This window comes from Abramis brama (genome assembly GCF_963993115.1).
Source record: "Abramis brama genome assembly, chromosome: 6".
NCBI classification, from domain to species: domain Eukaryota; kingdom Metazoa; phylum Chordata; class Actinopteri; order Cypriniformes; family Leuciscidae; genus Abramis; species Abramis brama.
This window is the reverse complement of record NC_139968.1, coordinates 36,850,129-36,873,416: the sequence shown is the minus strand read 5'-3', so window position 1 is coordinate 36,873,416 and position 23,288 is coordinate 36,850,129. Positions and strand designations below refer to the sequence as shown.

Below are 23,288 nucleotides of genomic sequence, written 5' to 3'. Positions count from 1 at the left end.
AAACTCAAGAGAAGAAAGCAAGACGGCTATGAAAATATTCAAAAGCAAAGTAATCAGATTGTTGATGGAGATGAGACAACTTCTGATATTACTGTCTCAATATACAGCATTTATTAAGACTTGCTATATATTGACGCATTCTGTAACAGGCAGTTATTAAAATGATCATACATTTGCTGAATTTTATCTTTTATTTCTTATGCAGTTTTTCTTTTTGAGACAGTGTCTCTGTATATGTGTATACACACCAGAAGTGTCATGAATAAATATATATCTTCATTTATAATGCTCAGCGTGTGTGAAATATGAGTTGATGAGTGATGCGTGACTGTAAGTATCCTGTATTATCTGTGACTATATGACTGTTTCTCAAAATGTGCCTAACAATACACACACTCATCAGGTCAAACTACATTTCTTAACTAAATGAGAACACAGAGGTTTCACTTTGACACAAACTGAGCTGCTGGTGTCACATTCATTGAATTGTGTTCATTCTCTGAGCTAAAAAAAAAAAAAAAAAAAAAAAAAAAAACGAAATGAAATGAAATGAAAAAAAAAATGAAATTTTTGGGGTGATTTGCTTACCTTGTAATTAGTTCTAAACATCGATTGCGTTCATGCTTTGTCTTTATTGCTGAAGCTGGATTTAGGCTACAAATGCTTTCTATTGCAAATACATTCAAGGAATAAATGAACTGAAAATGTGCATTTTGAATGCAAAATCGGTTGCATTGGACTGTTTTTGGAGTGTCTGTCTATAAATGCAGGTGTAAATACATCTTCACCCACATTTAGGGGAGAACGGGGCACAACCTAACACTTTTTGACTTTCTCAGTTTGTGTAAATCTACTTAGGGTTCAGAGTATTTATTTTCTCCCACATTCATTCATTTCACACAGTCATGTCCAGTACAATTATGTGGTTTTGTTTTATTAATACAGTGTATACTTTTTTCTTGATATACCCCGAAAGAATGGAAGTGAAATGTGACAACATAGGTGAGGTACATTGTAACATGACCATATGACAGATTAAAATGCTATCTGATTCGATCTAATAAAAAAATAAAATAAAATAAAATTATATATATATATATATATATATATATATATATATATATATATATATACTGTGTATATATATATATATATATATATATATATATATATATATATATATATATATATATATACACATACACAAGAAAAACTCAAATATTTCTCAATAAAATACAATTATTAACTTTTTCATATAAAATAATGGCATTTTTTAATAATTAAAAATATTTCTGAGTTTGACAATGAACACACCGGAAAACACAGGGAAGAAAAAAAGAGGAGTTTCTTGTTTTCTTTTTATCCTTTATTTCCTTGGCATTCTATGAAAAGATGTTGATACAAGCATAACACGTCAAACGAATATAGGGAAATTATGATAATATAAATATTATTTACTTTACCAAACAAAACAGTGAGAATCAAGAAAGTAATTATGAGGAATTCATGTTTATTTTGTTGATGTTGTAAATTGTATGTATGTATAATATGCATTAAAGTGTTAGCTATCATGAAATCAGTAACACTTTACAATAAGCTTTCATTAGTTAAATTTGTTAAAATGAACTAATAATGAACTGCACTTCTACAGCATTTATTAATCTTAGTTAATATTAATTTCAGTATTTACTAAAACATCTAAATCAAAAGTTGTATTTGTTAACATTAGTTAATGCACTGACTGTGACATAACATGAACAAACAATTAACAGTTGTATTATTATTAACTAAGACTAACAAATACAGTAGCAAATGTGCTCAAGTTCATGTTAGTTAATAGATGAATAATAAACAAATGAACCTTATTGTAAAGTGTTACTATGAAATCAAATATATAAATTCCTTACAATTTAGAGTTGGAAATGGACTTAAGATTTCATTTCAGTGTAGGCTATTTCCTCAAGCTAATTACACTTGCCTTGGATAAAAACGAATGACATTGTCAGACTCAGAATGCAGAATATACTTTTATTTTAGTTAAGCATAACTCGCATGCTGCCGCAACTATAGGCCTAGCCTTGCATGGTAGGATAAATGTAACTTTTCCGTATTACCTGCTGTTCGTGTAGTTTGAAGACTCGCGGCGAACTGCTGTAGCGATGCAAAAGAAAAACTCCGCCTACAACTTCACCTCCGCCAAAAAAAAAAAAGTTTTATAATATATATATATATATATATATATATATATATATATATTGTTAGTGGCAATAGTGTAGCCTATAATTGTAGTGTTATCTATTATAATATTTCCCAGCAAGCAATAGCCGTCTTTTCAACGTCTGGGTTAAATATAGACCCGATATAGTCCGGCTATGTGTAACCCACTTTTAGCCCAAATAACATTTAATCTGGATAAATGTATTTTTTTCCAAAATAACTTGTGAGATGTATGATATTCCATCATGTAAGCAAAGTCTACTGTGATTACAAGTTGTTTGGTTTGCTTTATTTTACATGTTATATGTGTGTAGGCTATGCGTAGCCACGATTTAGCTCATATTCAGACCCGGCTATTGTAGCCCACTTTTAGTCAAAACTGATTAATTGTAGTTTTTTGCCAGGCAGTGCATGAGATGGTTGATATTGCATCATGTTCGCATTGGTAATGATATCTACAAGGTTCAATGTGTCATTTCAAGACATGGTCGATCTGTAGTCACGATTTAGCTCTGAATTGGACGGGCTATATGCGGTCTGCTTTAGCCCACCTGGCGAAATGAAGGCAATCTAGTCTACGTACGGCTTGGCTATGATTCAGACCAGCGATATAGTATAAGAATATTAGTCTTAAAAATGTTTTCGCTCACACAGCTTAATGTTTGCTGTCACACATAAACATAACATTTATACATAATCTACGATATGGCTGTCTATCATTTCAAATTAAATCAAATGCAATGGCATTTCTCAACCGCTAGATGGCACAATCGAAACACTACTGAGACACCACTACTGGGACTACTGGCATTGCGTGACTAGATCACTTTAGCCAGATCTCGCGATACACATTTCCTCCATTTTCAATTTTATTTTACACGAGGCCGCTGTCGGAGAGCAACGGGCGAGCGACACTCTGAAAACCTTCAAATTTCTACTTCGATCTTGTAAGTATGCGTGTTATTTTTGTTATGTTTATTGTTTAAAGTAGTTAGTTGTTATAATGTGTAGACCGTGACATTTTAACATTACCATTGCAGAGTAAGCCTACTATTTTTCTCCAACAAGTTAACGTTACCTGCACGTGTTATTGCAACTGTGCCCTTAATCTAAAATGTATCTAAATTCAAGGTGGTAAGCATGAAACTATGAAACTTATTTTATTTTTAAAATGAGAAGTTTCATGAAACTATGAAACTTATCATTTTATTATTAAAGATACTAATATATTTTTGTTTTTATATTAGATTAGAGTAAGTAATAATAGTTTTTGATTTAATGCAAATTTTCAAAGTACTTTACATAAAACTTAACAGCAACATATGCATTCATGAAAAGAAATTATAAAAAAATATTTGTTCCTTTCCAATTAATAAAAGGTAGTGGCAAACAGTAAAGTCTTTAAACTTGATTTAAAATAATTCAAATATGCAGCATACATTCAGTTTTCAGTGAATTTGTTTCAGATATATGGTGCATAAAAACTGAATGCTGCTTCTCCATGTTTTTGTTTTGACTTTGGGGATATAAAAGTAGCTGGCTAGTGGCTACTGTCCCAGATGACCTGAGAGGTCTGCTCTGGATGGTTCATAATGCATCAGAAGATTAGAAATTTACTTTGGCCTTAAAATGTTAATTTAATAACTAACTGTAGTATTTTGATATGAATTCTTTGACAGACAGATAGCCAGTGTAAAAACATCAGAACTGGAGTGATGTAATCCACTTTAAAGACACTATCGCAAATTATCCAGCAATCAGTCAACAAAGTACAGCAATTGAATATACAGAACACTTGTCACTGACTATCATTAAATGTCTTGTTACCAACATTCTTCATAATATATATTTTTTGTGTGTGTTCAACAGAAGAAAGCCATACAGGTTTGGAACCAAGTGAAAGTGAGTAAATGATTACATTTTTTTTTTTTTTAAGTGAACTACCCCTATAAGTATCTTTTTATGTTCATTAGAGTTATATGAGTAAGTGATAAAGAATGATTTATAGGGATAGTTTGCTTTGAAATTAAATTTTGGTATGTTTTAGCTTACTTTAAGGGCATCCAAGATGTAGGTGTCTTTGTTTCCGCAGTAGTTTTAATTTTGATATTTTAGGTCAAACTGTTCTTGTCAGTCAGTCAGTCATATAATGCAGGTCTATATGGTCACTACCTGAAAGAGCACGATTGTTGTCACGATTTGTTATGATTTCTCTTACATTAAGAGCAGGCTTTTTGACGTGCCTACATTTGTAATTAAAAAATTTTGGTTAGCAGGAAAAATTGTCTAATAAACTGTTCTGTTTAAAAATCCATACTGAAATCGAACCAAAAGCCTCGTACAGAATCGTTCAATACGTGTATCGTTACACCTCTAAAATAAATATATATATATATATATAATTAGTGCATCACCATTATGCAGGCAAAAAAATTCAATTATTGATATTAATTTATTAATAATATTGATATAAATTATATAGTCTCAATCTATATTCCGTTAACTCTATATTGGCCAGCTCTAGTGTGCATCCTAGCAAAAGTGAATGACTGTAATTAGTTAAAAATGATTGTCAACAATGCTTTTCTTGAGCAATAATATTTTTCTTTTTCTTATTTGACAGACGCAGTGATGACCAACTTTCCTTCGGCGACTGAATGGGAAATAAAAAAAATAATTTCTGGTCATTTTAAACAAGCACCAGGGAGAGCAGGGGGTGGTGGTTATGAATATAAAGCTAACAATTAATTCTTAAAAATTTTAGTATCTTAAGTCGTTTTACAAATTTTCCAATATTTTATGTTAATTTTTATGTTTGAATGTTGTCTAAGTTGTTAATATAATTGTTCTAAATAAATCCTTTATATTCAATTAGTTTGGATGGATTTTCCTTTATGAGAACCTGTTATATTTGAGTGAAAATCCTTATGCCTCATTTTGTTGTCTATTACATGTATATGTAGTGTAATTGATGTCTATTCTTGGGCTATGGTTAGACGTCTATTAGATTTTCACTGACAGCCCAAATTCAGCCTTGGTTTAGCCTAGACCCATATTGCCTGTCTATTAGACGTATATATGTAGTCGTTTAATAGCCGTCTAATTAATGACTAGTTCTTGGGCTATGGTTAGACGTCTATTCTTGGGCTATGGTTAGACGTCTATTAGATTTTCACTGACAGCCCAAATTCAGCCTTGTTTTAGCCTAGACCCATATTGACTGTCTATTAGACGTATATATGTAGTCGTTTAATAGCCGTCTAATTAATGACTAGTTCTTGGGCTATGGTTAGACGTCTATTCTTGGGCTATGGTTAGACGGTTAGACGTCTATTCTTGGGCTATGGTTAGACGTCTATTCTTGGGCTATGGTTAGACGTCTATTAGATTTTCACTGACAGCCCAAAATTAGCCTGATTTTAGCCTAGACGTCTAGGCTATGTTTAGACGTCTATTAGACGCAAAATTGCTTGCTGGGTTATAATAATAATTATTATTTACAATTATCAGAGAGGGGCACTAATACATTTTGAGACAAAAGGGGCAGGGGCTTGAGCCCCATTCATTTCAATAGTTTAAGTTTGTGCAGGGCTTATGTTATGAGGTTCGGGGAAAAGCCTAATCATTTAGTCCTGTGAATCATTCTTTCGAGTGCAAAAGCAGTGACTGGGTGACAGTGACAGTAATGATGGGCAGGCGAACTCGCTCATGAACTTATTTCGGCAAGCTTCTGAGTGTTCTTTGCTGCACGCATGGCCACAGTGTCCGGATTTTAACAATAATTAAGTCATAGGCTATCCAGGTCAATGGTACTTTTGACTATTTTAGAATGAAAACAATATTCTATTAGCCTATTTAAAGATAATGGGTTAATAGGCGTGCTTTTAATTGACTAGTCAAAATTTTAATGGGGATCTCAGATTACACATTCAACTAGTCTGACTGTGCTAGCTTTATGGCGTAAAGATCCGGCGCAAAATAACGCGACTGAACACTAAACAGAAAGTGAACCTTCTCTTGCCATTAAGTGAAAAACGAAACAAGCCTTGGGATTTCACTGGAGATTGTGCTGCAGGCGATATGTTGTGGTCTAGGAGCCTGTAGGCCAGGGGTCGGCAAGTAACTTTGGCCGCGGGCCAATTTTTTTTTAGCCAGTAGATGGCGGGCCAGCTACACAGAGTAGGCCTATGGATACAAATTAAATATTCTTACATAGGCCTATAATCGCGGAATATGATGGGTCCGTCACCGTCGGTCCGTGGATCATTCGTTCAATCGTTTTTTCAAATTAAAACCAAAAATAAAAAGATGAAAAACAATTTGTTTTTCCATTATTTATTTCCTGAACTAAAATGAAAAAACGAATAACAATGGGTTTTCTGATTTTCTGATTGTGCTCAGATCAAAAATAGAAAAAATGAATTACTGGATTAGACAAATTTTAATTTTGATTTTTAATTTAACACCGTAGGCTAATAGGTAGGCTATATATGGGTGGGTGACGTGACATAGCAGTTTTGCTGTCTTCAGTGTCAAACATGTATGAATACAAAATAGATTTGCCAAAAACCTTCTCAATATTGTGCTTTATGTGAACATATTCAACATTAAAACAGTTCATCACTAATTTTTTCAGAATTTTCAACCAAACATAACAAAACTCATATGGTGTGACTGTCCGGCACTTGTTTCTCAAAGTGAGAACTTGAATAAAACTAAAAATGCACAAATAAATGCAAAAATTCTCAAAAAAAAAAAAAAAAAAAAAAAAAAAGAAAAATAATACAGATGTCTATTTGTGAGCCTACTCTTTTCAAAGTCCAAACATAATGTTTTGAGTCAGTTCTAATCAAAAAGATTTTGTCACACAAATCCAAATTATATGGTGTGACACTATTTTGGGATATTTGAACGGGCAAATGTTTTGACACCCTTGGGAAGGAGAGGACCTTCTTCAGCAATGTTGTACAGAACTAGCAGTGTATTGCTACTGTTCAACCTGAGGTGAGTCATCATTTTTATTTTTACAATAAATCAGATCTTGTTGGCACTCTGACAAAAGTCCCACTTCCAGATGTCTTTTGGTGTGACACATTTTTTTTTATAAAAATGCAAAAGAAATGTTATAATTTTGTCATAATTATATGTAAATCTATGCTGCTTTGTTATAGCTAGCATGTTGTTAGTATGCTTACAGAGATAAACGTATAATTTAACGTAAGATTGTTTTGGCTTTATATAGCGGTTCTTTAATAAAGTTATTTTCCAGCTAAAGTTAGTTTTGATTGATTCGCTTCCGTCGCAACGATCATTTGTTATTAAATTAGGGCCGCCAAGACGACACCATTCTCTCTACACAGACTTTAACCCTTGTGTGGTGTTCATATTTTTGTTACTCAGCCAGTGTTCGTGGGTCTGGTGGACCCGCTGCATTTTTGGGTTTTTAATTCAACACAATCAAAAATATTATGTTAAAGGGACACTATGCAAGTCTGAGTGTTTTTTCTCTACGAGCTCCCCCTAGTGTCTGGTAGTATAATGCTTTCAAACACTCTGTCGTAAAAACGAACTGTTGTCCCTCCCCCCTCGCCACGAGCAACCCAGCTGTCAACCTAGCTGAGCAGAGGAACCGGCTATTTCAAAACCAGTTATGTCTACCGAGGCAAGTAAAGCAATACTTTCTTTCCAACTGATGGCGATTTTTTTATTTATTGTGTTGTCATGCATACTAGTATTTTTTACCGGGAACGAACGATATGAACGAGGCGAACTACTGCTTTCGTGTTTGTTTGTTTGTTTGTTTTTGGGAGAATGGGCATGAGCATAAAAAAAAAAAATATATATCGGAGGCTAATATTTGTCTAAAGTTATATTAGCAAGGTCTATAAGTTCATCTGGTAGAATGATGGTTTACCTTTGCTTGTCTAAGAAAACATCAGAACGTTTTTTCTAGCTCGATCATGATATGTGCAACATTTTGCGCGTCTGATATTGCCTACTATCAGACGCGTTGACTTAGTGACATAAAATAAAAGTGTAAGTTACACAAATAAAACCGACAGAGGAACGGCCAAACAACTACAGAAATCAAACGTGTTTGCTATGACAATGCCTAACATCAAAGTTATAGTATCTAGCGTACTAGTAAGCCCCTAACAGACAGCGATCATAATAAAAACCTTTACAGACAATAGCAAACATCCTGAGGTCACAATTACTTGAAATTTAAATATTAAACACAGTTTATTCCAAAGATACTTCACTTACAAGTGCAACAGCAGGATCAGCATCCGTTTTGCAGGCTTCTGTTTCTCTCAGTTCTCACCATTCTGAAAAAGCCGGTCCGATATATTTACTCGAGTCTGACTTCTTGCTCGGTCAGTCTCCCGTTTCCTCTTTCGTTGGTCCTCCGACAAAGATTTCCTAGCTTTCTGCTTCTTTTTTACAGGCTCAGCCTCAGCCATAACTCAATCTATCGTTGCCCTTTGCTTATAGCTAGCCCGCCGGTGCTTGAATAGGGGCGTGTACGTGTGCAGTGCCGTCAAGCAATTCGTTACATCGCGAGACCTGATATCACGCGATACTTCCTGGAACACGACCCGCGTCCCAAAGTTGCAAGTGAGTTTTTTCCGCTCTCGGGCACCAGGGGGGTGCGCAACCACCACCATTCAACCCGAAATAAGTAATATAACCATTCCACTGACTCCGAAGCTGTTCAGTTAAGGTTAAAAAGTTACCTAGAGCACCTTTAAAATACTCAACATATGTTTACTTCAACCCAATTACAAGCAATATAAACAGCATATATGGTTAATATTTTCTCTTTACCTTTGTTAGATCACATTTAAGAATTGCAACCTCGTGTGGGAATGGCAGTGTAACAAGGAGTCTGAGACATTCGGATCCATCTGCAAGGCTTTATTTAGAATCGTCAACAGGCAGGAATAATCACCAGAAAACAGGAACAACGTAGGTAATCCGGAACACAGTTCAATAGACAGGCAATGGTCACAATGGCAGGCAGCAGGAATCTAGGGTTGCCACCTTTGATTTGTGAAAAACCGGGACACTCAGATTTTTTTTCTGTTGTTGTTGTTGTTGTTGGGGGTGGGGGGGGTGGGGGGGGGGGGTTTTGCATGATTTTCCAGCGCTGTTTTTCCTTTATATTTAACTGAAATTTTTAACTCTAAAAAAAAATGATCTTGCAAATAAGTGTATTGTGATTGTCAAAACATTTTAGTAACTAAACTGAATTGTATTAGGTTTAGTGACAACATGTTACAATGTTTATATGGTACCATTTCTGGTAAGATTGGATTTTTTATTGGACTGATTTGGATAAATATTAGAAGATAGGCATTAATTTTTCTCAAGAAAAAAATCTCACCTAATGCTGTAAACATACAGAGAGCCTTATCAGCGGGTAAAATTATTTAAGGTTAAAATAACTTTATTTAACAAATTAAATATAATGCATTTTTTTATTATAATAACAACTTTATTTAATGATAAGTAAATATAATAAATATGTAATATAGTAGCCTATGTTTAGCAAAATACTCTCTATAGCTCTTTTTTTCTAGCTAACTAACGTGCTATAGCCTATTATGGTCATCAAATGGCTTTCCTGAGGTAAATGTTATGTGACAATTGTTCTCCAGCTGTTTTATTGACCCTTTCCGCGGTTGAAAAACACTGATTGATCGATATTATGTATGATGAATATACATTTCGGTAAGTTGTACGTTTTATTTTAACATTGTTCATTCGTGTTTATTTACTATTAGCTAGAGGTGATCAGTTCACGTGCCGCTAGGGATCTTTCACGTCACATTTACAAACGCCAAAACGGTGTTTATTGTTTGAATTTCGTAATAAAATTGACAGAATCTGAGAGCTGAGATTTTTTTTATATCATAAGTAACCTGCTCTGACTAGTCTGTCGGTCTCCGTGTCCTCTTTGCTTCGCGATTTTTCTGTGCGTGAGAAGGGTTAATTGCGCGTGGCAGCTCTGCAGTAACAGTAGAAGGAAACGGTTTGAAACCAGGAAATTCTACTTTAGAAGTACATTGTAACAAAAAAACCGGGACAATTCGTGTCCCGGGAAAGAATATTAATTTTCCGGGACTGTCGCTCAAAAAAGAGAACAATCCCTGGAAAACCGGGACGGGTGGCAACCCTACAGGAATCGTCAACGGGGTACACAGTCCAGAGTCATACACAGAAAATCCAACACAGAAATAAACGCTCAGAATTACGACCATAGGGAACGATAAGACTTCGCAATGAACAAGAGAAAGTCCGCGCCTTATAAAGGCGATCACTAATGGCAGAGAATGTCTAATATGGCGAAAAGTTTCACTCTCATTACACTTCCGGCTTCTGAACTGGTTGCAGTTCCTCTCTGATTCCATATGAGGGCGCTCACAGGACGAGTGCATAAAAATCCACTTTTCTCAGGATATAATTTTTTGTCTAGTAATTTGAATGTTGTATTCGAAAGGAAATGCAAATAAATTACACATTGCTGGGTGTTAGATTTTTTAGAGTCACTTATTTGCTTTAAAAAGTCTTTTAAAGTGTCAATGACGTCATACACATGTACGACCAGAGATACGGCTTTACGGCAATCCTTCAGTCACACTGGTGCTTTCGCGCTCTGCACTTTCTTTTCTCTCGAGGCATCGACAACACAGCTGACACAGGTAAACACACGTGCTAGAAGAGTTTTTGTATTGTTTGTTTCTGGTCCCGCTTCGGATGACACGAAGCCATCAAGCGGGATCTCTGGTCGTAATCAGTCCTTCACTGACCAATCAGCGTTCATTAGCAGAATGCTAGCGTGTTATGGGCAACAACAACTCAACCTGTAAGAAATCGAAAGGACATAAGTACTCGTTCATTCAACTTTCAACCTATAACCCATGTTGAACTTGCAAAATCTACAATCAGATCTGAGATTTCTCAACGGCAATCGGGTGAAAGAGACAAATTTAGCCGTCTAGCCCCATTGACTCCCATTCATTTTGCACTCATGGAGATCGCCCCCAGTGGAATTCTGGTGGAACTACAACCAAAATTCGGTACAACAGGGCTTAATAGGGAGTGGGCAGGCTCTCCGTAGACGGGCTCTGCTAATGGGATGATGAGCCACAGCTGAGACGGAAAAGTACTGGGTCCGTGTGAGAAAAGAGTCCGGGCGGAACTAATATTCGGGTGATGGTTCCCGCTGTGTTCGGTCGGAAAGGGCCACAGAGGCGCTATTGGTGACAGGCAGGAGTAGAAACACAAAACTCACTCTTGCACTCTTTCACACTTACACACAATCTCTCTCTCACACGCACGCACACACACACAATCTCTCTCTCACACGCACGCACACACACACTCACTCATGCACACACATACACACACCCACCCACAACACACACACAAAACACACACACACACACACACACACTCACTTACTTGGATATGTGGTGTACGGTCACTCTCCATAGGAGTAATGGTTTTTATAATGTACAAACTGTATAATCTATTCCCATACACTAACCCTACCCCTAAACCTACCAATCACAGAAAACATTTGGCATTTTTTGAATTTCAAAAAACACCATTTAGTATGTTTTTAGTATGAGGACACAGATGTCGTCATAAACCATGTTTGCATTGTAATACCCATGTCATTATACACATTTGTGTCCTCATAAACCATATACAAGAACACACACACACACACACACAATAACAGCAAGCCCTGACAGGAGGAGGACAAATAACAGCAAGCCCTGACAGGAGGAGGACAGAGTAAAGGTACACAGGACCTACAATTTCCACACTTTTATTAGCCCCGGGTCCAGTGGACCCGAACATCCTGTGTGTAATATAAATGTGTAGGGGGGGTGTACAGTGTATTTTCATTGAAAATGTGTTCTGATATATATTCCTCACAGAAAATGAGCCAAGGCCAATGAGTCTCAGTTTGAAAAAATAATTAATTGTATCATTTTTCTTTTGATAAATGAAAACGGGTCCAACAGACCCGAACACCATACAAGGGTTAAACGCGATCCTGTGAGAAACGCTGATGGCGTTCACATGCGCATTAAGAACGGGTTCAATAGTTATGTGCGTTTGAATGTGTGCAGGTTTGGAATTCCCTACAAACCAAGCCTAAACAAATTACTGGTGTTTCCGTATAGTTTTGATTCAGAATTTTATTTTATTTTATCAATTCGGGGTAGATACGCAAATTGAGTTTTCCCGACGACGCTTTATCTGTAGAGTGGGAAAGGGATCCTCCATAGGGAGAGACTAGTTGGCACTTCAGCACTGCGTTGTCATCGGGTCCAGGCGAAGGTCCTTCGTCAGATCTGTATACGGCCTGGATCCGGCAGGCTGCGGGAAAACCTCGGGATAAACACAGACACTAAAATTAGCGTATTTTCCTTAGATTATGAACAATCCCACAGTGTGCTTTTGTGACTGACTGTAACTCATTTAGCCTATATATACTAGTGCGCCATCTAGTGTCCTAAACAGGAATTCACAATTCCAAGATTAGCGCCACGGTTGGAAGATTCTGACTGAATAAATGAGAAATTACGATCAGCGCAAGATCTAATTTGAAATGAGACCGTAATACATGCGAGCACCGAAAAACAACGTGTGTGCTGGAATGAAAGTGTTTGTCAAAGTGGAAGCAGGCCTACTTGGAGGGATGAAAACTAGGTAGTATAAACGGAAACACTGTAGTGTTTCTTTTTTTATTCGAAGAACTATAACATACAACATGTTATCAAGAAACAAAATAGTAAAAAAAAAAAAAAAGGAACAGAAAAAGATGGAAAGACAAATTACAACAAACAAAACAATTGCCAGGGGGAGGAAAGTATAATACGTATATATAAAATCAAATAAATAAATTGTAAAATTTACAAATTTTCAAAGTTCTTACAGCTTTCTTATTCACAGAGTCTCTGATACTGTCAATATAAATACATATTTCAGTTAACAAAACCCTTTACTACTTTCACTTAGCAAGTAAGCGATGCTGCTCCATGAGTGACGTATCAGCAATACTCCTTCTTCTTGTGTTTGTGTGTTCTATGACAGAAGGAGTTTACCGCCTCCTACAGGACTAGTGCAGTCAGCGTGAGGAAGATCAGTTGTTCTGAAAGCTCTTCAATTGGTTACTTTATTTTAAATCAGAGGTGCCAGATTCAAAATGTATAGCCTATATTAATAAATAAATTATAAATATATAAATATTCTGTGTTTGTAAATATTTCCTACCTCAGTGTTTGTCTTGTAAAGAGTCTTAGATATTCTGCAATGTGACTCATGTAAATACAATATATTTAGTTTATTTTGTTTTTTATCATGATAAAGAGAAATGACAAAACAGTGTGTTTCCAGATTAAACTGCCTGTGGATTTACATTGTTAATCAATGAATGTGATATAATGAGCAGCAGGATTCAAAGCAAATACAGAGCATTTGAAGGAAGCTTTAACTAATGCGAAACACATATATTATAATATAGCAATTTACACAAGAAGCACAGACCGTACATGAGCGTGATTGACTCAGACTCGAGCAGCTCAAAGTAAACCTCTACTGACTTCAGTACAGAGATGTGGTTTGATGTGTTGATGAAAATAAACCTTCATCATCAGTGTGTCTATATTCAGACGTGTGGTTTGTGAGTGTGTGATCGGCTGATGGAAAATAAAGTTAGTGTTAGTGTTAGTAACCCTTAATGACTATCCTAAGACCTTCACACTTTATTTGCAAAATATTGATCATAAACCTACAATAAAATATTTAAAATGTACTTCTACTTGCAAAAACAAAAACTGAAAAGGTATTGTGTCCGGTCCGCCACCTCCAACAGTGTAATACTAATACAGATGAATATTAATAACCAGTGGAAGAGTAGCAGTGCGTGTACAGTAAGAGGGTGGTCTCAAATATTATTGGTGGAGGAATCAGACGCAGTAACACTATCTCACAGTTTAACACTGTCCTGTTAGTTCACAGTCTCTCTGTCTCTGAAGTGTTCACATATAGTGCTATTCTCTGAAAATGCTTCACATGTGTGTGTTGTTCTGCGTGTGGCGTCTGGTCGGTGAGTTATAATCATATTCAGTTTAACACATCGGTTCTTGCTTTAGTTTCAATACTATTTATAGAGATTTAATACAGAGCCATAAAACATTTTTTTTTTTAATCAGCCAGAGGATTTCCCAGATAAAAGATGCTCGAACTAAATTATGATTGTGTTTTGTGAAATCTATTTTAAACCACAAGAGAAAAATATGACAGGTTAAAAACAGCAGATCCTGTTTTATTTAAAATAATTCATGCTTTATCACCCGAAACAATGACATGAGATGATTATTGATGAATCTCACTACTCTGAAGTTTATAGCTTTGTTGCATTTACTGGTTTCTTAATAAAAATACACTGGATACTAATATAAAAATATATATCTTCATATAAGTTCAAAGTAAAGTCAAGGCCTTTAAGGGCTGTACATTTGGTGTTTTGGTTCATATGTTTCTCTGAAAATTCTCCAGAGCAGAGACACTGAAGGAGCCAATCAGATTTAAGATGAGACACAATCACTCGTGTGGCTCCTCCCACAGATCGCCTGTATTGTGATAACAGTGTATTGATAACTAAAAAAAAACATCACAAAAAAATATTAATCCCAGCTACTTCTGTGTCTGTGCTGCTGTTCTTCATTACCGTTACAAAACTGATCTAAGTTATTCAGGACCTTTAATCTGTGATAAACTCTGTTCTCCAGGAGTGTTTGCTGACACAGATGCAGTGAAGTCAGTGTCAGTGATGGAGGGAGATTCAGTCTCTCTAAACTCTGATCTTACTGAGATGATGGATGATGATCTGATTCTGTGGAGGTTTGGAGATGAAAACACATTAATAGCTGAAATCAATGTAATGGCCAGCCGCGTTACTGTATATAAAGATGTTCCTGATGGGAGATTCAGAGACAGACTGAAGCTGGACGATCAAACTGGATCTCTGACCATCACAAACACCACAACTGAACATACTGGAGATTATACACTAGAGATCAAAGATCGTGTGAGCAAGAGTTTCAGTCTCACTGTCTACGGTGAGTTAAATATTTTTATAATTAAAGTGCATAAATCCTAAATAGTTGATTTTTCAATCTTAAAATTATAAATATTGAGATACACACATATTTCTGACTTTCCTTTTCAGCCTATTGAACACTTTCCTTTTGATTAATTATGATGAATCTGGCATCTCAAAGATTATTAAAAAAAATTATAATCTTGAATCATAGTAGTCTACTGTTTGTGAATGACATCAGAAACTCTCTCAATGGTCAAAAAGAGCCGTCTTATTTACTGATATGTATCATTTTTCTAATCTTTCTCAGCTCGTCTGCCTGTTCCTGTCATCAGCAGTAACTCTTCAAACTGTTCTTCATCATCATCATCATGTTCACTGGTGTGTTCAGTGGTGAATGTGTGTGATGCGACTCTCTCCTGGTACGCAGGAATCAGTGTATTGTCCAGCATCAGTGTGTGTGATCTCAGCATCAGTCTCTCTCTACCTCTGGAGGTGGAATATCAGGATAAAAACACCTACAGCTGTGTGCTGAACAATCCCATCAGCAACCAGACCACACATCTGGACATCAACACACTCTGTCACACATGTGCAGGTACTACAGCTCTGATGATATATGTGTGTGTTTATTTATCATGTTACAGCACTGATATTATTCACATTCATTCACTGAATTAATGTGTTGATTTTAACGAGACTGATAACTTAAGATATTATGAATGAGCTTCTGTCATCATTATCATTACTCATATACTCATGTCTTTTCTTGTGTGGAGCGTAAAAGGTGATATTTTTGAGTTCATGACCGAGTCAGCTTGTTGAAATCACAATTCATTGTATAATTGCTTATTTGTTTTTACAGAAGTGCAGGGCCACTGTTGTGATTCAGTTGTGCTGTGCTGCGATTGGTCGTCACAGCGGCTGATGGGCGTGGCTGCTGGTGTCAGATCTACAAGAGGTTAATATGAAAAAACAAAACAAAACAGATATTATAAATATTGTGACATATACTGCAGTTTTAATCTGTAACGATAAAAGAACAATATGAAAAAATTAGGGCTGTGAAAAGATTAATCGTGATTAATCGCATCCAAAATAAAAGTTTGTGTTTACATAATAAATGTGTGTGTACTGTGTATAATTATTTTGTATATATATAAATACACATACATGCATGTATTTATTTAAGAAATATTTGCATCTATATATTGTATATATTTATATATAATTTATATTATATATAAATATAAATACTTGATATATAAATAACACATTTTTCTTAAATATATACATGCAAGTGTGCGTATTTATATATACAAAATAATTATACACAGTACACACACATTTATTATGTAAACACAAACTTTTATTTTGGATGTGATTAATCGCGATTAACCTTTTCACAGCCCTAGAAAAAATATGTGTGGTCTGATTGTTTAGTGATGGTGAAAATAAGCTTTGCTCACCTATTCTCTCCTAAACTGTATCGGCAAAGGTTGATTATATGAATTTGGTGTTGGAGCCTGGTGGCTAAAACGATGATTTTTTTTATTATTATTATATTTCTTTGTAATCTTTAATGTCATCCACGTTACAATTATTTGTTAATTACACAATTTGTTCTTAATTTATGTTGCTATTTTTCTTTTCTTTCAGAAATGCATGCAGCAACACAAATGTAAAAATATATATTTTTAAAACAACTGAATATTACCTACCCAACCGATATACATAATTATATATACAGTATTATAACTGAAGGTGTTTACTTCAATTTCCATCAAAATAAGAATAAACTATGAATTCAGAATCAAATGGAATAATGGATGAATAAAAACACACTTACAGCATTAAACAGTTTATTCAAAAAACAAGAAGACAGTGTAAAGTTCATTATAAGGCAATATTATAGTGCAACAAACACAGACAACTTTTTCTTTAGTCGTAGTTCTGGACGTATTTTTCCTATTTATCTTCATAATAAAGAATGAACTACAATCCCATGATGCAACATTTGCCATGATTCTGTGGTTGATTTTTCTTGGATTGTGTAATTTTTTAATATGCAATTTGTCAATCAAATGCATTTGGTTACTCATGTTTAATACTGACTGAAGGCCAGAACCATATACACAAACTTCATTTATAAAGGTTTAAATCATCAAAAGCCCCTTTTTCTTTATGGAGAAAATGACAATGCTAACTTTCATAATAAATAACAGTAGATATGCTGCAATTCAAGTTCTAAAGTTATTATAGCTTTTTTAAAGTTACTTTTCTCTGTGGACAGAGACTGGAAGATGATGTCATCTTCTGAGGGACAATAAAAGTGAAAGTTCTGAACAGTGAGTTTGTGTCCTTGTTTTGATGGTAAAGTCACTGATTCATTCACTTCTAACAATAAAAAAAACATTTGTTGTATACATTTAGCAGAAAGGCCGAATTCTATAAGTTCTTTGAGATTTAAATACAAATACTTCTGAAAACTTAATTCATGCACTTTAAGAAAATGAATGAGAAACAAGTTACATAGTCACTTTCACTTTCTGTTTCAAACTACTTCAACAAGCACTTAACTAATACACAACTATAAAAATACTTGCTACAACAAAACTAAGATTAACTCCTGATATTTCTCCAAACATTTCTTTGGATAAAAGCAACTGCTGAATTCACTGCAAGTTTAAAGCGTAAATGTTATTGCAGTAACCTTTGTCACGCAAATAATTAAAGGACATTTAGATGATAAAATTACAAATTAACATCCAGCTAGAAAATATGATTATGACACAGGTAACATTAGCTCTTTTATCCAGTAACAGCTGGTTTAATATTTGCATAACAGCTGAAGGTAAGTGCTTTATCATTAATGAGAGGCCAGCAAAGCATTTCATGTTTCAGCTCAAAAACACAAGCTCATTTTCCCCTTATGTATTATGTAGAGGAAGTATTTTTTGCCTTGCGGAAGCGGTTACGATCCTCTCCAATCATGTGACCTTCATCTTTCTCCATCTAAGAAAACAACGAATCACAGAAAATAAAGAGAGTGAAATAAACAGCTATGGAAACTCAGACAATCAGCAAATCTGTCATCAAATCAGTGAATGAGGTTCTGTTTAAAATGTTTATTTGTTGCCAGGATGATTTTGTCAGTAAAGGTGAAATCAAACACAGATCAATAAAGACACACTAGTTCAGTAACTCACCTCATACTTCAGACTTTTTACAGAAACTCTCGGTTCTTTTTCTCCACATCTGCTTTGAAATATGATCACACGCACAATTAAACTCTATTTTGCAAGATAAAGATGTTTTCCTCTCACTATAGTGTCTGTAGGTGATACTTGCCCTTTCTAAAGCTCCTGCGGCGATAGTGAATCACACCAGCAACAGCTGCAGCAACACACACCACCAGAACAGTGACTATTCCTGCAACAGCACCTGAAGACAGACCTGATCCTGGAACTGATAAACAGAAACAGACATTAGTGAGAGTGAATCTGACTGTGTGTTTATACCATATTCATAGATATATTCTCTCTATGAACACCTTTACAGGTCCAGTGTGGAGATGAAAAATACTTTGTTTACATATACAGTGATTATTCCATTTTGGATATGGTTTATAAAACAAACAGAGCTCTCAGATCGCAAGCCTCAAACCAGATATTAGGCTTGTTCGACTTGAACCGGCGCTGCACAGACCGATCGGTTTATGACATCAAAGTACCGCGAGAGCAATTCAAAAGCATAAGGAGCCGTCTACTTTCTATTCGCTCTCGCGGTACTTTGATGTCATTCACCGATCGGTCTGTGCAGCGCCGGTTCAAGTCGAACAAGCCTAATAACACATGGGATTCATTCAAAAACATGCTGTGATGGACTCTATAGGACATCAGATGAGTCTGTCAGCAGCGACTCTTAAGTTCAGATTTAAATCATCTCTATTATCTGTGAACACCCTGACTGAACACTGTTTCTGTACTGGTTACATTAAGACTCTTGTCCTTTTATGTCCCTCATATTAATTTTAATGTAAATCTTTATGTATTTTCATTCTATAGGTCATCTTATTTCTTAAATATTTAAAAACTTTTTTTGATTTCCATAAAAAAAAAAAAACAACGTAAAGCACTTTCAATTACCTGCTGTATGAAATGTGTTTTAAATAAACGTGCCTAGCTTTGCCTTATGAAATATGTGTGTACATTATCAAATAATTTTTCCAAAGGAATTAATGCATTTGAAAGAATGACAGCAGATTTATTGAGGTGACTATAAAGTGAAGCTCATTTTCTTGCTCATAAAGAAAAACTGTAAAACATTTTTAAAATCTCAAAAGATTTTAATGTAGGATTTAACATATCTCAGTTTAAAAATAATCACTAAAAATAATAAAAAATAATAGCAACAACAACAACACTATCATTGCTGACACACAAGAACAATGTACATTTATAAATACATTGTAATATATTTTGTGCAATTATAAAAAGATAAAAAAGGAAGGTAGGATAAAATATACTCATGTCAGTCTCCTGCTCATTTGGTGCCATTTGACGTGCTTTATTGGTCTTTTGATGTTAAAGAAATAGGTCATTATGGCAGTATGGCGTCAATGAAAATTGAACTTGTTTTTAAAAATATAATTTTGTTCTGTTTAATGTCTGACTGTTGAAAACTGTGACAGAAATCAGTTTGTGCTGTAAAGAAGGTTATTTAGATATGAATAATAACATACAGTATTTTCCTGACAATAAACAAACATGTCTAAATGTCACCGTTCAAACAAGTACAAATGAAAAATAATTTATTTACAGTATTTAATCTGTAAAATACTTCAGGGTTAATAACATTAAGTGACTCACCAGTGACAGAAACTTTGAATGTTTTTATGGTGTCATCAAGAGTGCTGCTGCTCTTTCTGGTGATGGTTGTGCTGTTACACTTGGGATTTTTGTTCAAGCTTGTGCTGGTTCCTGAAATCTTCTTTATGTTGAGCTGTGCTTCATAACGTCCAGCATGTTCAGATCTGATGTTTGTGATGGTCAGAGATCCGGTCTTATAGTCCATCTCCAGTCTGTCTCTGAATCTCCCGTCTTCTCCATAATATAAACAGCTATTACTGGGCTGTCCGTTGATCAGAGCTATGCGAGTGTCTTCAAAATACCACAGCATCGTGTCATTTTCTCCTTTGGTAACACTAGTCTTTAGAGGGACTGAATCTCCCTCCATCACTTTCACTTCAACTGATTCCGCACCGTACACACCTGTAGACACAAATGAACAGTTACAGTATTAGTGTGGGTGTGTGTACATATTTTACCTATATTGTGGGGACCAAAATATAACAACAGGTGCCAAAGAAAAGACCCCACAAAGACAGTGTGTGTATACATTTGAGGACACATGTGTCTCCAGAAGTGAGATAAATCTGACAAAGCCTCTTACAATCTCCTTTGGGGACAACCTCCTTTGTAAAAATGGTATAAAAATATAGTAAATAATTTCGCTGCAGCTCCTTTCATTTTTTATTTTTTTTAATTGATTCCGTAAATTCACATTATTTTATTTAAATCTAATAAAACAGCCGCAAGGGCTGAATTACTACTAATACTGGTCAAGTTACTTGTAAAATTGTGGGGTAACGCAACGCTGTTTTTCTTGGTGGAAATAATCATACTAAAATACATTTGAGTGTGTTTAATGTTACATTACTCTGTGTTCACTCAGTTGCTGGTATGAGGAACTTGATGTGCATTGCAGTGAACTAGATTGATATTAGAATATCATATTAATAAAAACTGAATGACTTGTGTTGCTAAAGGGCATGTAATTAATAATAAATAAAAAAATAATGGAGAAAATGCTGTATTACTATAGATAAAGTTCTTTCTGATTAAGATATGTTAGCCACTTGACAAAACAGTGTTGTCTTTGAGGTACAAACATGTTACTCGCTGTAAATCAAGAAAACAAGAGATTCATACAATTAGACTAGCCTAACCGTTTTAAGCTATAACAATGATTCGTTTTCTGTTGATAACGGTATCCAAACAGTTGCTCATCTGTCTAATAAAACACATAATATAATAAAGCATATTTAGTGTTATGGTTTCTGCTAAAGTAAAATTGCTGATTTCTCTGGATTAAAACATTGTTGGAAATGTTTGGTATAATGTAGGGGCACAACCTGAGACTTTTTGACTTTCTCAGTTTGTGTAAATTTACTTGGGGTATTTATTTTTTCCCACATTAGTTTCACACATGTCTAGTACCATTATGTGGTTTTGTTTCATTGATACAGTGCATACTTTTTTCTTGATTTACCCTGAAAGAATGGAAGTGAAATGTGACAACATGCCCCATAGGTGGAGCACATTGTAACATGATCATATGACAGATTAAAATGTTATGCAATAAATAAAATAATATATACAAGACAAACTCAAATATGTTGTCAATAAAATACAATCATTATCTTTTTTGTAGAAAATAACAAGCATTGTTTTATATTCAAAATTAAATAATTTTGACAATGAACACACTGCAAAACACAGCAATACAACATAGTTCAAAAGAATGCAGGCAATTAGATGAATAAACATAAAAACACAGAGCTGAACACAACACTCCCCCTCCCTTCACACATAGCTCTCACAGAACAGGAAACAAATAGACAAGCCAGTGCGAATGCTGTAAATTTCCTGAAATACTAATTTCTGAATATTCAGGTTCTTCCTCTCAGTCTTTATTCTGTGTCTTGCGGTTTCTCAACAGAAATTCATAAAAATGAATTATGCTAATTGCATCGGTAACGTAACGTTTTAATGCAGTGTAGAACGTTCCTAATATGAGCAACTTTAAACCCGGATAGTGCCTTCTGCTAGTTAGTGAAGCATTAAAGAATTATCTAGATTGGAGACTGTAATAATATTAGTCTAATGTTAAATAAACAAAAAATGAAACTTGAACTTAAGATTTTTTTTCTATTGTTAAATAAATGATATCTTCCAAAGATTTCAGATTTTTCAAAGATTTTTCACTGTTGATATGGCAACTAGTAACACTAAGTTTCATCATGCTAGCATATGTGGACGTATTTAAACCATGTGTGTTACAACTAGCCCTGTGTTAGTTTCTGCCCCGCTCTCCGAAATGAAACTGCGTCATTTTTCTTCGCTGAAATGTAAAGGATTGAAAGTAAAGAAACAAACAAAAAAAAATGTCTTACCATTAACGAGCAAGAGAAAAAGAGTGAACATAATATACTCTCCCATCATTTTAACTGCTGTGGCTCTGGTAAATTGAATAAGATATAGGCTACTGAAGATTCAAATGGCGCTCCGCTGGTGTTTTGCTGTGTAGAAATGGCATCTGCAACGGTCTCTTTCTCTTCCTGTCTCAGCGGGAAAACCCCGCCCTCAATGCATAATTTGACTTCACGACAGCTGTTCCTGACATTTAGTGTAAAGATAAAATTGTTAAAAATGGATAATTAAAAACAGGACAATAGTGAAATATCATTATTTACTCTGTCAAATTACAGAACCCGAAGGCAATATTGCATATTGGTTGATTCTGGTCAAATGAAAGTGAAAGTAGTCTGATGTGCCTCAATTTCTGCTGTGATATTCAGATGGTGGGTCAGAATTTGCCCTTTAACTGTCACCCCCCCCCCCAAAAAAGACAAAAAAATCACTATACAAACTTAAATGGTTGTAATTCAAGAATGCTTTGGAATATAGACATATGGTTGGTCTTGTTTTTAAGAAGACATTAGCCAGATTATTGTAGAAGTGAAATAAATTATGAAAGTGAAACAGAAAAAAAGTTATATAAGTTTGAGTTTATGAAAATATAGAATATAAAAATATAATTATTTATATTTTATATAAAATATATATATTACAAAATATATTTTACACTAAAACTTCTAGAA

The 23,288-nt window shown here is 34.8% G+C and overlaps 2 protein-coding genes across 3 annotated transcripts in view; one reads left to right on the top strand and one right to left on the bottom strand.

Moving 5' to 3' along the window:
- The window catches only part of LOC311084864 (SLAM family member 5-like), a 183,586-nt gene that overhangs the window by 127,985 nt on the left and 32,313 nt on the right, over window positions 1-23,288 (top strand). The window lies entirely within an intron of this gene.
- Window positions 17,189-22,924, bottom strand: LOC311084878 (uncharacterized protein). Of its 2 annotated transcripts, none has more exons than XM_084117178.1 (5): window positions 22,581-22,924; window positions 20,215-20,616; window positions 18,695-18,811; window positions 18,553-18,601; window positions 17,189-18,358 (listed from the first exon to the last, which is right to left on the bottom strand). In XM_084117178.1, exons 1-4 carry the CDS (start codon window positions 22,627-22,629, stop codon window positions 18,570-18,572), a joined length of 600 nt encoding a protein of 199 aa, XP_083973304.1. In that variant the 5' UTR covers window positions 22,630-22,924; the 3' UTR covers window positions 17,189-18,358; window positions 18,553-18,569. The 2 variants fall into 2 exon arrangements, with proteins under 2 accessions (XP_083973304.1, XP_083973305.1); XM_084117179.1 differs by having other exon boundaries at window positions 18,695-18,805; window positions 22,581-22,742.